Below are 16,695 nucleotides of genomic sequence, written 5' to 3'. Positions count from 1 at the left end.
ATTCTGTTGACAAAGCATATCGATCTGGGAAGTTTTCACAATTTTAAAACGCATATATTAAAGCGCATATCATTTTTATATATTGGATATTATCAAACAGAATTAACGCACACTCTGGGCACACGGCCCCGCACTGGAGACTGTATTTTCGGGATGATAAGTAGCAACCAGGCTGTGAATAGGATGAACCCTGTCAACATGCAAAGAGTAGACTTACGCGTATGTCTTTCAAGCACCCGCCGAGGTCTCTTTAGAGGAGCGTTGTAGCCCAACCATTTCTCTGGGTAGGGATGTTTAGGTGTAGGTTTACCATCCACAAAGTGATATGAGCATACAAAAGGATACTTCGGTGGTTTTTTTAAATTCAACGCCTTCAGCCAGGGACGCAGATCCTCAACTTTGGTTGGAGGTCGGTGCAAAGTAAATGTCGGCCCACAACACTCGGACCTCTTCTTTCCATGGTCAAAACAATCATAATTCAGGGTCTGATTCCGTTTTGTCCAGCTGTTATGGCAGCCACGAACTGCACAGTTCACGCTGGGCATCTCTATTAGCCTTAAATTAGTACCAGAAGCTGTTTAAAACGTTCTCTTTTAGTACCGTTTTAAAGCGGAAAGTATCTAAACCGGAAATAAGAATACGCGGATGGCCGCGCCCATCTTGACTTCCGGAAAAAGGTCAATAAAAGCACAGTTCTTTAGATCTGTAGATGCAGGATTCTGAGTAAAATTACAGATCTAATCATAGATATATCTATGGATCTAACAGCCTTCTTATATAAACATTGGGAACGCCAGAACACTAAGAAAGGCAAACGTGACGTAATTCACAAATCAGTAAAATATGATTTGCCATAGTAGCGTTAAATCGCTAGACAAAATGTTTTGTCACTAGTTAACGCGAAAAGTTGCTATATTGGTAACTGTAGATCTGTGGATGTCAAAAGATTAGTTCGACTTCAAGCAACACCTCCGGCGCCGACAGCCGGCTGCAGCCGGCTGCCTTGAAGCTGAGAATTCCATTGGCTGCATCAAGTCAGCCGGGCTGCAGGCGACGCCGGCGCTGCATGAAGTCGAACACACCTAAAGTTTGTTCTGGGGGAGGGGGACGGGGTGGGGTTACCATGACGGCCCTGTGCGTCACAGTCTCCCATTGGCTGCAGGGGGGCAGTTTTCGCGCCACTTGGTTCGCGGTGGATTGTGGGAACGGAAGAGCGGAGGATTCGGACGCTGTTGTGATTGTGGCGAACTGGAACTATTTAGCTTCATCTGACGGGGTTTTAATTCGTGTTTAAAACGTAATTATTTACTAATGCGGGGGGACGAGTCCGACTCGGATTCGGGGAGAATGGACGAAAGTTCCGTCCGAACCAGTTTGGACGCGCTCTGCCAGGAACTTAATATGGACGAGGAGACCGCGACTGAAGCCATGCAAAACTTCACAGCCATATGGAATACATACACCCTGGAGGTAAGCCCTCCGCATATTATTATGCTACGGAACTTGCTATCGTTGTTCATCTGAAAGTGTGAAGGGTTTTGTGGTTGATGCTGGTTGAACCTTGATCAGTGTCTTGCGCAACACTGGTCTAGATGTGTAGTTGATATACAGTTGAGTACGCGTCACTACCGCTTGAACATAACAACACACATGATACACTGGCATACAAAAACCTAGTGTTTTGCTAGGACGTGTACCGTAACCCTCACACACACACACACACACCTGATCTTGTTTAAAAGTTAGATTTTGATTTTCGTGAAGATCAAGAAAAAGGAGATATCTTTTCGGGGGAGTTTTACCTGGTCTTCTGGTTATCGGTGCAAATCTGTTGGCATAGGCCTATGTAAAGCCGTCTGTGACATTACTTGTAAAATAAGGCTATACAAAGAAACTTTAAATTGATTAGGTCACCATTGTAAACACCGCTCCCATTCAAAGAACCCCATGGTGTGTCGCTTTCAATCTTATCGCCTAAAACACGCATGACGGCACACGTGTTTTGTTTTTCCTTACGCGCGTGAAAGTTTTTCTTATGTCTGTGCGATCTTCACGCGCGCGCGCGTGTGTGTGTGTGTCAGTGATGTGTGGCTTCTCCACGCGTGTGTATTTGTGCTTGTGTCTGTTTCACAGTTTTATCCACAGTCATAAGCGTGTGCTCTGTGTCTATCTGTACCTTTTGTATGTAACGTGTTTGTGCGCGTGCGTGCAGGGAGAGGTGGTCCACTGGCTGGCGTGTGCGCTGTACGCAGCCTGCAGGAAGAACTGCACTCCCACTGTGGGGCGGGGCCTGATGGAGGGGAACTGTGTGTCGCTCACCCGCATCCTCCGGACCGCCAAACTCAGGTATGTTACACACACACACACACACTTCCAAGGAGGACACATACACACTTCAATATGATCCAAAAGTGTCTGGAGATGTAACACACACACACGCACACACTTCCTGTATGTGCAGTCTGCTGCAGTTCTTCAGTAAGATGCAGAAGTGGCTGGAGATGACCAGTCTGCCTCAGGACTTCAGGCTGCGCGTCGGCAGGCTGGAGCGCAACTTTGAGGTTTCCACCGTGATCTTCAGGAAGTTTGAGCCCATCTTCTTGGGCATGTTCCAGAACCCCCAGGGAGAGCCCCCACGCCAGCCCCGCAGCAGGAAACACAGGTGCCACTTCCTGTCCAATCGTCTGTCTGTATCTATTTACACTTGTCTGTCTGTTCACTTAATCGTCTATCTGTCTATCTCTCTGTCTGTCTCTATTTGTTTATCGATCTCTGTCTTTGACCATCTGTTTGTTTGTCTGTCTGTCTGTCTGTCTGTCTCTCTCTCTCTCTCTCTCTCTCTCTCTCTTTCTCTCTCTCTCTCTCTCTCTCTCTCTCTCTCTCTCTCTCTCTCTCTCCCCCCCCCCCCCGTGTTGACCTCTCTCTCCCCCCCAGACGGCAACCGTGTCATGTGACTGACGTGTTCCGTTTCTGCTGGACTCTGTTCGTCTACACAAAAGGTGAGCTGGGAGGGAGGGGCGACCATGGCAACAGGCACGATGATGACACGTGTCGGTGTGTGGTAGAGCTGCCCTGATCTCTCTGACTCTCTCTCTCTCTGTGTGTGGTGTGTGTGTAGGGAACTTCAGGATGATAGGTGATGACCTGGTGAACTCGTATCATCTGCTGCTCTGTTGTGTGGACCTGGTGTTCAACAACGCTTTGCTCTGCTCCAACAGCAAAGACCTCATTAACCCTCTCTTCAGAGGTACAGACACACACACACACACACACACACATGTGATGTTCCGCTCCCAACAGAAAGTATCAAAGTGATTTGATGGTGTGTGTGTGTGAGCAGGTCTGCCGGGCGTGGGCAGTGAGAGCCAGGCTCCAGGCCAGCAGGGGGCGGTGGTGGAGGCTGGTCCTGTGGTCGAGCATCCCAGCGTGATGGAGCGACTGTGTGAGTTACATGACGGGCTCGTGATGGAAGCCAAGGGGATTCGGGAACATTACTTCAAACCCTACATCACACGGCTGTACCAGAGAGGGGTGAGAGCAACACACCAGCACACACTCACTCTCCAGTACACACACACACACACCAGCAGACACACACACTCCCTTGCATGTTGTGACGGTGCTGCTGGTGTCTAGATCCTGCAGGGGAACAAGGAACAGCTGACACAGCTGCTGGATCCACCCAACTTCACAGACAACAAGTATGTCTGCCTGCCTGTCTGTCTGCCTGTGTGTCTGTCTGTCTGTCTACTTGTCTGTCTGACTGCCTCCTTCTGTCTACCTGCCTTCCTGCCTGTCTGTCTGCTTGTCTACCCTCCTGTCTGCCTGTCTGTTTTGTCTGATTGTGTGTGTTTTAGTAAGTCCATCAACAAGTGTATGTGTTGACTTGGTGTGTGTGTGTGTGTGTGTCTCAGTAAGTCGGTAAACAGGGAGTATGAGGAGTACGTGTTGACTGTGGGGGACTTTGACGAGCGAGTGTTTCTGGGCACCGACGCCGACGAGGAAATCGGAACCCCTCGCAAGACCGGCCCCGCCCCCAGCCCTGCCCACGGACAGCTGTCTGCCCGCAAGCAGGTGGAGAGCAACCTGCAGCAGCACTTCGACAAGGTAGCTCACTAGCATGGTAACCTGCTACCTAGCCAGCTAACCTCAAGCAGCACTTAAACAAGGTAGCTAACTAGCATGGTAACCTGCTACCTAGCCAGCTAACCTCAAGCAGCACTTAAACAAGGTAGCTAACTAGCGTGTGGCCTGCTACCTACCAGCAAAACCTCAAGGGGCACTTTTCAATGGAGATTACTAGAATACTAACTAGCATGGTAACCTGCTACCGTCACAGCTAACCTCAAGCAGCACTTGAACAAGGTTGCTAACTAACCCTCTTACTAATCTGCTTCCTTGCTAACTAACCAGCTAACCTGCTACGTAGTTTACTACCTTGCTAGCTTACCTGCTAATTAGCTTGCCAGCTCACTAACTAACTCATTACCTGACTGAACCAGACAAGAACAGAACTAAAACTGTGTGTGTGTGTGTCTGGCTGTGTGTGTGTGCGTCTGTGTGTGTGTCTGGCTGTGTGTGTGCGTGTGTGTGTCTGGCTGTGTATGTGCGTCTGTGCCCTTGTGTTTAGACCCGCTCTCTGGCGCCCTCTACCCCCCTGACGGGGCGGCGCTACCTGCAGGAGAAGGAGCAGCTGGTGACGCCCGTGTCCTTGGCCACGCAGAGCGTCGGCAGGCTGCAGAGCATGGTGGCCGGCCTGCGGCCCGCGCCAAGCCCCGCCCTCATCAACATATGCAGGTGTGTGTGTGTAGCGGGTGTGTGTGTAGCAGGTGTGTGTTGTAGCAGGTTTGTGTAGCAGGTGTGTGTAGCAGGTGTGTGTAGCAGGTGTGTGTGTTGACACTGTGTGTGGGTTGCAGGTCCTGCTCCAGAGACCCTCTAGAGAACATCCAGACCAGAATAAAGACGCTCGGAGACGCCTTCAAACAGCACTACACACACGACACACACCTGCTGCCGGGGTCCCACATGGGTCAGACACACACACACACACACACACACACACACACACACACACACACACACATGCTTGTTTCACCATTCATGTGAGGATTTACAAACCCTACAACCCTGAGTAATAGCACTTCAGTTGTAGATTGGCTGGTTCTGGGGTTGTAGACAGCCTGGTTTTGGGGTTGTAGACTGACAGGCTGGTTCTGTTGTAGACTGACAGGCTGGTTCTGTTGTAGACTGACAGGCTGGTTCTGGGGTTGTAGACTGACAGGCTGGTTCTGTTGTAGACTGACAGGCTGGTTCTGTGGTAGACTGACAGGCTGGCTCTGTTGTAGACTGACAGGCTGGTTCTGTTGTAGACTGACAGGCTGGTTCCGGGGTTGGAGACTGATAGGCTGGTTCCGGGGTTGTAGACTGACAGGCTGGTTCTGTTGTAGACTGACAGGCTGGTTCTGTGGTAGACTGACAGGCTGGCTCTGTTGTAGACTGACAGGCTGGTTCTGTTGTAGACTGACAGGCTGGTTCCGGGGTTGTAGACTGATAGGCTGGTTCCTGGGTTGTAGACTGACAGGCTGGTTCTGTTGTAGACTGACAGGCTGGTTCTGTTGTAGACTGACAGGCTGGCTCTGTTGTAGACTGACAGGCTGGTTCCGGGGTTGTAGACTGACAGGCTGGTTCTGTGGTAGACTGACAGGCTGGTTCTGTTGTAGACCGACAGGCTGGTTCTGTTGTAGACTGACAGGCTGGTTCTGTTGTAGACTTTGCGGAGAAGCGCCTGCGGCTGGGGGAGATCCTGTACTACAAGGTCCTGGAGAACGTCATGCTGCAGGAGACCCGCCGGCTTCACGGCAAGGACATGGCTGTGAGTGGAACCCTGCAGAACCCGCATGCACCCACACTCCACAACAATGGATAGGTTCCGCACACACACACTCTTGAACATAGTTGGATAGATTCCACACACTCTACAACTAGAAAGGCTGTGTTCCAGAACTGACGTGCCCGTGTGTGTTTGTAGGTTCTGCTGGAGCAGGACATGTTCCACTGTTCTCTGCTGGCCTGCTGCCTGGAGGTGGTGCTGTTCTCCTACAGCTCCCCCAGAACCTTCCCCTGGATCATCAGCATCTTCAAACTGCCTGCTTTCTACTTCTTCAAGGTACACACACAAGCTGCGCACACACACGTACTCACACACGTACTCACGCACGTACTCACACAGGTATACTGTAAAAGCTGTAAAGACACGTTGTGTGTGTGCAGGTGATAGAAGTGTTCATCAGGGCGGAGGAGGGTCTGTCCAGGGACATGGTGAAGCATCTGAACTCTGTGGAGGAGCAGGTGCTGGAGAGCAGAGCCTGGACTGCCTCCTCCGCCCTCTGGGGGGCGCTGCAGGCAGACGGCAACAAGGTCCCTACCGTGGAGGAGGTAGGGGGCACTAGCATGCATACTATACACCACATACTCCACACTAGACACAACACACTCCTGAGGAGGAGGTAGGGTGCACAGTTAGGGTGCGGAGGTAGGGTGCAGAGCTAGTTCTAACCAGGTGTGTGTGTGTTCCAGGTGAGCTAGTTCTCACCAGGTGTGTGTGTGTTCCAGGTGAGCTAGTTCTAACCAGGTGTGTGTGTTCCAGGTGAGCTAGTTCTCACCAGGTGTGTGTGTTCCTGGTGAGCTAGTTCTAACCAGGTGTGTGTGTTCCAGGTGAGCTAGTTCTAACCAGGTGTGTGTGTGTTCCAGGTGAGCTAGTTCTAACCAGGTGTGTGTGTTCCAGGTGAGCTAGTTCTAACCAGGTGTGTGTGTTCCTGGTGAGCTAGTTCTAACCAGGTGTGTGTGTGTTCCTGGTGAGCTAGTTCTAACCAGGTGTGTGTGTTCCAGGTGAGCTAGTTCTCACCAGGTGTGTGTGTTCCTGGTGAGCTAGTTCTAACCAGGTGTGTGTGTTCCAGGTGAGCTAGTTCTAACCAGGTGTGTGTGTGTTCCAGGTGAGCTAGTTCTCACCAGGTGTGTGTGTGTTCCAGGTGAGCTAGTTCTAACCAGGTGTGTGTGTTCCAGGTGAGCTAGTTCTAACCAGGTGTGTGTGTGTTCCTGGTGAGCTAGTTCTAACCAGGTGTGTGTGTTCCAGGTGAGCTAGTTCTCACCAGGTGTGTGTGTGTTCCAGGTGAGCTAGTTCTCACCAGGTGTGTGTGTGTTCCAGGTGAGCTAGTTCTAACCAGGTGTGTGTGTTCCAGGTGAGCTAGTTCTAACCAGGTGTGTGTGTTCCAGGTGAGCTAGTTCTAACCAGGTGTGTGTGTTCCAGGTGAGCTAGTTCTAACCAGGTGTGTGTGTTCCAGGTGAGCTAGTTCTAACCAGGTGTGTGTGTTCCTGGTGAGCTAGTTCTAACCAGGTGTGTGTGTGTTCCTGGTGAGCTAGTTCTAACCAGGTGTGTGTGTTCCAGGTGAGCTAGTTCTAACCAGGTGTGTGTGTTCCAGGTGAGCTAGTTCTAACCAGGTGTGTGTGTTCCTGGTGAGCTAGTTCTAACCAGGTGTGTGTGTGTTCCAGGTGAGCTAGTTCTAACCAGGTGTGTGTGTTCCAGGTGAGCTAGTTCTAACCAGGTGTGTGTGTTCCAGGTGAGCTAGTTCTAACCAGGTGTGTGTGTTCCTGGTGAGTTAGTTCTAACCAGGTGTGTGTGTGTTCCTGGTGAGCTAGTTCTAACCAGGTGTGTTTGTTCCAGGTGAGCTAGTTCTAACCAGGTGTGTGTGTGTTCCAGGTGAGCTAGTTCTAACCAGGTGTGTGTGTTCCAGGTGAGCTAGTTCTAACCAGGTGTGTGTGTTCCAGGTGAGCTTGTTCTAACCAGGTGTGTGTGTTCCAGTTGACCTAGTTCTAACCAGGTGTGTGTGTTCCAGTTGACCTAGTTCTAACCAGGTGTGTGTGTTCCAGTTGACCTAGTTCTAACCAGGTGTGTGTGTTCCAGGTGAACTTCCCGGGCAGCTTTGACACGGGCTGCGGCAGCTCTGGCCCCGCCCACCTGCCCCTGGTCGCCCTGTCACCCATCGTCCACCCACGCATACGAGAGTTCCGCTCCACCCTGGGCAGCGCCCGCAAAGGTGTGTGTGTCAACTATGTTGTTGTATGTGCTTGTAGTCAGACATTGGTAAATGGGATGGATGCACCTGTTAACGTTGTTGTTTGTGTGTGTGTGTGTGTGTGTGTGTAACATCAGTAACCCCCCTCTCTCTCCCCTCCAGACGTGCCCCCCTCCCCCCTCTCCGTCCTCGACCGCTACAGCTCGCCTGCAGCCGGCAGTGCCAAGAGACGGCTGTTTGGGGACGAGCCCCCCCAAGGCCCCCGGGGCACCTGGCCCCCCCTGCCCTCAGCCCCCTGGCCTCCCCTGCTAAGAGGCTGAGTTTCAGCCCCGGGGCCATGCTGAAGATAGACAGCCCCACCCTGCTCATGTCCTCTCCAAACAGCCAGACGCTCAGCTTCCCCCTGCAAGGTACCGACCACACACACACACACACACGCTTACACACTTACACACACTCACACACACCCTCTTAACAAACACTCATGTGATGCTTGTGTGTCTTGTGTGTTTTGATGTTTAAAGGTTTAAAGACCAACGGAAGCGGAATCACGCTGATCCAGTCTGGCCCAATCACGGCTCAGATCCTGCTGACCGCCTCCCCCAGCCGCCCAAGCCCCGCCCCTCAGCAGAGCGCCACGCGTCCGAGACGCACCGGGTCCCTAGCCCTGTTCTTCAGGAAGGTACACACACACACACACACACAGCTAGCCCTGTTCTTCAGGAAGGTACACACACAGCTAGCCCTGTTGTTCAGGAAGGTACACACACACAGCTAGCCCTGTTCTTCAGGAAGGTACACACACACAGCTAGCCCTGTTCTTCAGGAAGGTACACACACACAGCTAGCCCTGTTCTTCAGGAAGGTACACACATACACACAGCTAGCCCTGTTCTTCAGGAAGGTACACGCACACACACAGCTAGCCCTGTTCTTCAGGAAGGAACACACACAGCTAGCCCTGTTCTTCAGGAAGGTACACACACACACGGCTAGCCCTGTTCTTCAGGAAGGTACACACACACACGGCTAGCCCTGTTCTTCAGGAAGGTACACACACACACGGCTAGCCCTGTTCTTCAGGAAGGTACACACACACACAGCTAGCCCTGTTCTTCAGGAAGGTACACACACACAGCTAGCCCTGTTCTTCAGGAAGGTACACACACACAGCTAGCCCTGTTCTTCAGGAAGGTACACACACACAGCTAGCCCTGTTCTTCAGGAAGGTACACACACACACAGCTAGCCCTGTTCTTCAGGAAGGTACACACACACAGCTAGCCCTGTTCTTCAGGAAGGTACACACACACAGCTAGCCCTGTTCTTCAGGAAGGTACACACACACAGCTAGCCCTGTTCTTCAGGAAGGTACACACACACAGCTAGCCCTGTTCTTCAGGAAGGTACACACACACACAGCTAGCCCTGTTCTTCAGGAAGGTACACACACACACAGCTAGCCCTGTTCTTCAGGAAGGTACACACACACAGCTAGCCCTGTTCTTCAGGAAGGTACACACACACAGCTAGCCCTGTTCTTCAGGAAGGTACACACACACACAGCTAGCCCTGTTCTTCAGGAAGGTACACACACACAGCTAGCCCTGTTCTTCAGGAAGGTACACACACACAGCTAGCCCTGTTCTTCAGAAAGGTACACACACACAGCTAGCCCTGTTCTTCAGGAAGGTACACACACACAGCTAGCCCTGTTCTTCAGGAAGGTACACACACACACAGCTAGCCCTGTTCTTCAGGAAGGTACACACACACACACAGCTAGCCCTGTTCTTCAGGAAGGTACACACACACACACAGCTAGCCCTGTTCTTCAGGAAGGTACACACACACACAGCTAGCCCTGTTCTTCAGGAAGGTACACACACACACAGCTAGCCCTGTTCTTCAGGAAGGTACACACACACAGCTAGCCCTGTTCTTCAGGAAGGTACACACACACAGCTAGCCCTGTTCTTCAGGAAGGTACACACACACACAGCTAGCCCTGTTCTTCAGGAAGGTACACACACACAGCTAGCCCTGTTCTTCAGGAAGGTACACACACACAGCTAGCCCTGTTCTTCAGGAAGGTACACACACACACAGCTAGCCCTGTTCTTCAGGAAGGTACACACACACACAGCTAGCCCTGTTCTTCAGGAAGGTACACACACACAGCTAGCCCTGTTCTTCAGGAAGGTACACACACACACAGCTAGCCCTGTTCTTCAGGAAGGTACACACACACAGCTAGCCCTGTTCTTCAGGAAGGTACACACACACAGCTAGCCCTGTTCTTCAGGAAGGTACACACACACACAGCTAGCCCTGTTCTTCAGGAAGGTACACACACACACAGCTAGCCCTGTTCTTCAGGAAGGTACACACACACAGCTAGCCCTGTTCTTCAGGAAGGTACACACACACAGCTAGCCCTGTTCTTCAGGAAGGTACACACACACACAGCTAGCCCTGTTCTTCAGGAAGGTACACACACACAGCTAGCCCTGTTCTTCAGGAAGGTACACACACACAGCTAGCCCTGTTCTTCAGGAAGGTACACACACACACAGCTAGCCCTGTTCTTCAGGAAGGTACACACACACAGCTAGCCCTGTTCTTCAGGAAGGTACACACACACAGCTAGCCCTGTTCTTCAGGAAGGTACACACACACAGCTAGCCCTGTTCTTCAGGAAGGTACACACACACAGCTAGCCCTGTTCTTCAGGAAGGTACACACACACACAGCTAGCCCTGTTCTTCAGGAAGGTACACACACACACACAGCTAGCCCTGTTCTTCAGGAAGGTACACACACACAGCTAGCCCTGTTCTTCAGGAAGGTACACACACACACAGCTAGCCCTGTTCTTCAGGAAGGTACACACACACACAGCTAGCCCTGTTCTTCAGGAAGGTACACACACACAGCTAGCCCTGTTCTTCAGGAAGGTACACACACACAGCTAGCCCTGTTCTTCAGGAAGGTACACACACACACAGCTAGCCCTGTTCTTCAGGAAGGTACACACACACAGCTAGCCCTGTTCTTCAAGAAGGTACACACACACAGCTAGCCCTGTTCTTCAGGAAGGTACACACACACACAGCTAGCCCTGTTCTTCAGGAAGGTACACACACACAGCTAGCCCTGTTCTTCAGGAAGGTACACACACACAGCTAGCCCTGTTCTTCAGGAAGGTACACACACACAGCTAGCCCTGTTCTTCAGGAAGGTACACACACACAGCTAGCCCTGTTCTTCAGGAAGGTACACACACACACAGCTAGCCCTGTTCTTCAGGAAGGTACACACACACACACAGCTAGCCCTGTTCTTCAGGAAGGTACACACACACACAGCTAGCCCTGTTCTTCAGGAAGGTACACACACACAGCTAGCCCTGTTCTTCAGGAAGGTACACACACACACAGCTAGCCCTGTTCTTCAGGAAGGTACACACACACAGCTAGCCCTGTTCTTCAGGAAGGTACACACACACACACAGCTAGCCCTGTTCTTCAGGAAGGTACACACACACACAGCTAGCCCTGTTCTTCAGGAAGGTACACACACACAGCTAGCCCTGTTCTTCAGGAAGGTACACACCATGCCCTCTCCTGAGTGCCGTGTCTCTCCCCAGGTGTACCACCTGGCCAGTGTTCGTCTGAGAGACCTGTGTGTGAAGCTGGACATCTCCCCGGAGCTGAGGGGGAAGATCTGGACCTGCTTCGAGCACTCCCTGGTCCACTGCTCCTCCCTCATGAGGGGCCGACACCTGGACCAGATCCTGCTCTCCGCCGTTTACATCATCTCCAAGGTCAGCCAATCACCTGCCTGCTCTGTCTGTGTTCAGCCAATCACCTGCTTGCTCCGTGTGTGTTCAGCCAATCACCTGTCTTCTCCGTCTGTGTTCAGCCAATCACCTGACTTCTCCGTCTGTGTTCAGCCAATCACCTGACTTCTCCGTCTGTGTTCAGCAATTTGACGGCTGCATATGTGCCAGTTTGAGACCAACCAGCCAAGACACCCTGTTTTGTGCCATTGCTGGTTTAAGATCAGTCATAGATCTGTGATAACCTGTGTGTGTGTGTGTGTCTCCAGATCACCAAAGAGCCTCACACCTTCCAGGATATCATGAAGTGCTACCGTAGCCAACCACAGGCCAGCAGTCAGGTCAGTGGGCCAATCACATGGGATCTGCTATGGAAGTAGCCAATCACTGCTCTTCTGCTATGGTAGATGTGTTCTGTACGGTTAACTAAAGTCCATTTGAGTTGAACCTGTCGCAGGGGGTGACTCATCTTGATTCCGATACATCGTTGCAAAAGTGTGGGACTGGGACTTTTTGTTGCTGTGATCAGAATCAGATTAATTTATCACGTTATATTTATTATTGGTGGTAAATCCAGGCTCGTTGTTGCCCCCAGTGGTCAAAACAGTTTATAATTTCTGTGTTTGTCGCTTTTGTGTGTGTCCAGGTATACCGTAGTGTACTGCTTTGTCACAAAGAGAAAACTGATGAGCACATGGAAGTGGAACCCACAACAGGAGGTAACGCACACACACACACACACAGCTCCATTCTGTAGGAACCTCTTTTCTCTAACAGACCTGTATCTCATGCTCATCAGTCACAGAGAAAGCCAATCAGGAGAGCCGAGAGGAGTCTCCCAGCCAATCAGAAGAGGAGCGTGGTGACCTCATCCAGTTCTATAACACCATCTACGTTCTGAAGATGAAGAGCTTCGCCCTGCGCTACGCCACGCTTGGCAACGACACCAGGGTACGCGCACACACACACACACACATCCATCCATACTTACACACACCTACACACACACACACACACCCTCATCTACACGTGTCCTCACGCACACACACGTGTCCCCCCCCCCCTCACCTGCTGTGTCCCCCCAGATGGAGGCTCCCCCCCCCCTGTCTCCGTTCCCGGCCGTGCGAGCACAGCCCCTCTCCCCCCGCCGGGTCTCCCAGAAGCACACCCTCTACGTCTCCCCCCACAAGCCTCCCCACTGCCCCCCGCCCTGCTCCGCCTACACCTACCACATCAACGGCAGTCCCTCCAAGGTACGTGCGCACACACACACAAACACACACACCCTCTCAGCTCCCTGCTGGGTTGTTCCTGTCCACTGCTAGCTCTCAGTAAGTCCAGGTGAAGCTGGAAGTCATTTAACAGAAGAGGCCAAATCCAAAAGTTTGACTCAAAATGGTAACTTCTTCCTTCTCTCCTTCTCTACCTTCTTCCTCTCATCTCACCAACTCTCCTCCCTCCTCTCCTCTCACTTCTCCTCCCTCCTCTCCCCCAACCCGTCTTCTCCTTCAGGAGCTGAGTGACATTAACAGGATGATCCGTCAGGGGGGCGGGGCCCAGGGTGATGTGGCCCAGGGGGGCGGGGCCCAGGGTGATGTGGCCCAGGGGGGCGGCGCCCAGGGGGGCGTGTCCCAGGCCAGCAGGAAGAGGGCGTTCTCCATGGAAGGCGACTACGCAGACGCGTCCCCCTCCAAGCGAGCGTGTGACAGCAGCGAGGACGTGTTGCTACGACGACTGCAGGACGTGGTGTCTGAGAGGAAGCACCACTGAAGGGTGGATGTGTGTGTGTGTGTGTGTGTGTGTGTGTGTGTGTGTGTGTGTGTGTGTGTGTGGGGAGGGGAGCAGGCAATGTTCTGTACAGTTCTCTGGATGTGTAGTATCTACACAGGTTATTTTATGGTGTGTGTGTGTGAGAGAGAGAGAGATCATGTGAACACAGTTCATATGGAAGGTATCAGTGTTATAATCACATATCCACTATACACGTCTGGCCACTAACCAACCAGACCCGGGGTCCTCTGTAACGAATTACAATCACTCACTTTTGAACAATAAAACTGCCCATACAAGACCTGACTTGTCTTGTCTTTCTAGGTTGTGATGTTTATACAGAGAAGAGAGACTTATCTTATTAATGTTCACCGTTGTGAAACAGTTCTGCCCTTTTATGTGTCTGAGCTACTCGTTTACACTATAATTATAGGTGATACCATCAGAGCTGGAGGAGAGAGGAGCTGTAATGCAGTAATCAGGTCGGCTGGTTAAACCATTCAAGACAAGGGAACGGTAACGCGAGTGTTTTGTGTGCTTGATGTTAGTTTGACGTGTTTGTGTACAGATCACGGGGTTCTGGGTTTTATTATAAGGGTTTTAGCGAGAGGACGCTGCAGGTAAACGCTGCTCTGGGTTAAGTGGGATGTCCTGCCATTCCACTTCTGTCCACCAGGTGGCGGTGTAGACCGCAGACCTGCTGAGCTTGTGATGTTGCGCTGGCATTGGAAACGCATCACGCACCACACACACACTCAGCCATTCTTGGCTGTGCACACAAACACACACACAGACGATCACATACACTCCAGCACAGGCCCTCAGTTGACTTGACTTGTTGTGCAGGGGTAATACTCCCAGATGGTAGCTAGCTGACATAGCAGGGTGCCAGGCTGCTTAGCTACACACACACACACACTACATATACACACACACATCCAATTAGCAGCTCACACCTCTGTGGTAATCAGTGCTCAGGTGTGACTCTGCTTCCTGTGTGAAGACCTGACACTTCCTGGAGATCTGCTGGATGAACGGCCCTAATCTGGCTCACCGGGCGCCGTCATCTGGGATTACTGTCACCTCGACTCCATCTGGGATTATTCTCACCTGGGGTTCTACCTGTCTGCCAGGAGGAGAGAGAGACTGAGGGAGTGTGTGGGTGATGGAGGAGGAGAGAGGCTCAGGGTGTGTGGGTGATGGAGGAGAGAGAGACTCACAGGGTGTGTGGGTGATGGAGGAGAGAGAGACTCACGGGTGTGTGGGTGATGGAGGAGAGAGAGAGGCTCACGGGTGTGTGGGTGATGGAGGAGAGAGAGACTCAGGGTGTGTGTGATGGAGGAGAGAGAGACTAAGGGAGTGTGTGGGTGATGGAGGAGAGAGAGACTCACAGGGTGTGTGGGTGATGGAGGAGAGAGAGACTCGGGGGTGTGTGGGTGATGGAGGAGAGAGAGACTCTGGGGTGTGGGTGATGGAGGAGAGAGAGACTAAGGGAGTGTGTGGGTGATGGAGGAGGAGAGAGACTCTGGGGTGTGGGTGATGGAGGAGAGAGAGACTCAGGGGTGTGTGGGTGATGGAGGAGAGAGAGACTCTGGGGTGTGGGTGATGGAGGAGAGAGAGACTCTGGGGTGTGTGTGATGGAGGAGAGAGTGACTCAGGGGTGTTAAAGGGGAGTCCGGGAGGAGGTTAGGGGGGAGGCAGACTTTCACACCTGAGGAAACATAAATTGTCTCCTATTTGATCTGGGAGGTCTGGACTCTATTGAGGCTGTCCTTCACTGTGTGCGTGTGTGTGTGTGTGTCTGCATGTGTGTGTGTATGTCTGCATGTGTGTGTGTGTGTGTCTGCGTGTGTGTGTGTGTGTCTGCATGTGTGTGTGTGTGTCTGCATGTGTGTGTGTGTGTCTGCATGTGTGTGTTTGTGTCTGCATGTGTGTGAGTGTCCTAATCTGAGGGAGGAAATTCTGTTCATGGAAGCAAATGAAAAGTAAAGTTAATTAACTCTGTGAGTAAGTACAGCCGACGTGTTCTAGCCAAATCAATTAGCTCCTGGCAGAGTTCAAACTGTCTTCTGTCATCCTGCATGCGCCAAAAACACACACATACACATCACACATACACATACACTCACAAACACACACACACACACATACACATCACACATACACATACACTCACAAACACACTCACACACACATACACATCACACATACACATACACTCACAAACACACACACACACACATACACATCACACATACACATACACTCACAAACACACTCACACACACATACACATCACACATACACATACACTCACAAACACACTCACACACACATACACATCACACATACACATACACTCACAAACACACTCACACACACATACACATCACACATACACATACACTCACAAACACACTCACACACACATACACATCACACATACACATACACTCACAAACACACTCACACACACATACACATCACACATACACATACACTCACAAACACACTCACACACACATACACATCACACATACACATACACTCACACACACACTCACACACACACACAGACTCCACAGAGTGTATTTATACGTCTGTGTTACTGTGAGTGTCCTGTCTGTTGGGGAGTGTGGGTTAGACAGACAGACAGACACACACACACACACACACATACAGATACACACACGGACAAACAGGGAATATGTGTCAGTGTGTGCGTACACACACACACATTCATACATTCATCCACACACACACACACAGGCTTAGCTCCACACCTCTCTGGCAGTGTTGAGCTCTCTCTCCAGACCAAGGATTAGGCTTCTCATTGTGTGTGTGTGTCATGTGTGTACGTATGAGTGTGTGTGGGTGCACATGTGTCGTGTGTGCAAACTGTGCGTGTGTGTGACTGGACTCAGATATCCAGAGTTTAATGAACGGGGAGTGTGTTTTGCATTTCACACCCTGTTGACTACCTGCCTCCCAACCACAGGGTTAATTGGCAGA

The 16,695-nt window shown here is 51.5% G+C and overlaps 2 protein-coding genes across 2 annotated transcripts in view; both read left to right on the top strand.

Moving 5' to 3' along the window:
* Window positions 1–1,182: 1,182 nt before the first annotated feature.
* rbl1 (retinoblastoma-like 1 (p107)) lies at window positions 1,183–13,984 on the top strand. Its single transcript, XM_084704127.1, is given in 23 exon segments — window positions 1,183–1,470; window positions 2,213–2,346; window positions 2,462–2,662; window positions 2,935–2,999; window positions 3,119–3,247; window positions 3,341–3,531; window positions 3,637–3,701; window positions 3,915–4,107; window positions 4,631–4,797; window positions 4,917–5,029; window positions 5,769–5,872; window positions 6,029–6,166; window positions 6,271–6,435; window positions 7,961–8,093; window positions 8,235–8,344; window positions 8,347–8,482; window positions 8,597–8,754; window positions 11,722–11,898; window positions 12,183–12,254; window positions 12,560–12,632; window positions 12,713–12,864; window positions 12,999–13,166; window positions 13,426–13,984. Coding segments are annotated over 23 exon segments (3,261 nt in total). The 5' UTR covers window positions 1,183–1,311; the 3' UTR covers window positions 13,684–13,984.
* A 73-nt stretch (window positions 13,985–14,057) lies between these two features.
* ptprt (protein tyrosine phosphatase receptor type T) overlaps window positions 14,058–16,695 on the top strand; it is a 126,420-nt gene continuing 123,782 nt past the window's right edge. Inside the window, 1 exon segment of the mRNA XM_084704126.1 lies at window positions 14,058–14,199. The gene's annotated coding sequence lies outside the window, so the exon portion shown is untranslated.

The sequence above is a fragment of the Hypomesus nipponensis genome, chromosome 9 (assembly GCF_054491055.1).
Source record: "Hypomesus nipponensis isolate SF chromosome 9, ASM5449105v1, whole genome shotgun sequence".
NCBI lineage: Eukaryota > Metazoa > Chordata > Actinopteri > Osmeriformes > Osmeridae > Hypomesus > Hypomesus nipponensis.
Note: the sequence above shows the minus strand (reverse complement) of the source record. Positions and strands in the feature narration are given on the sequence as shown.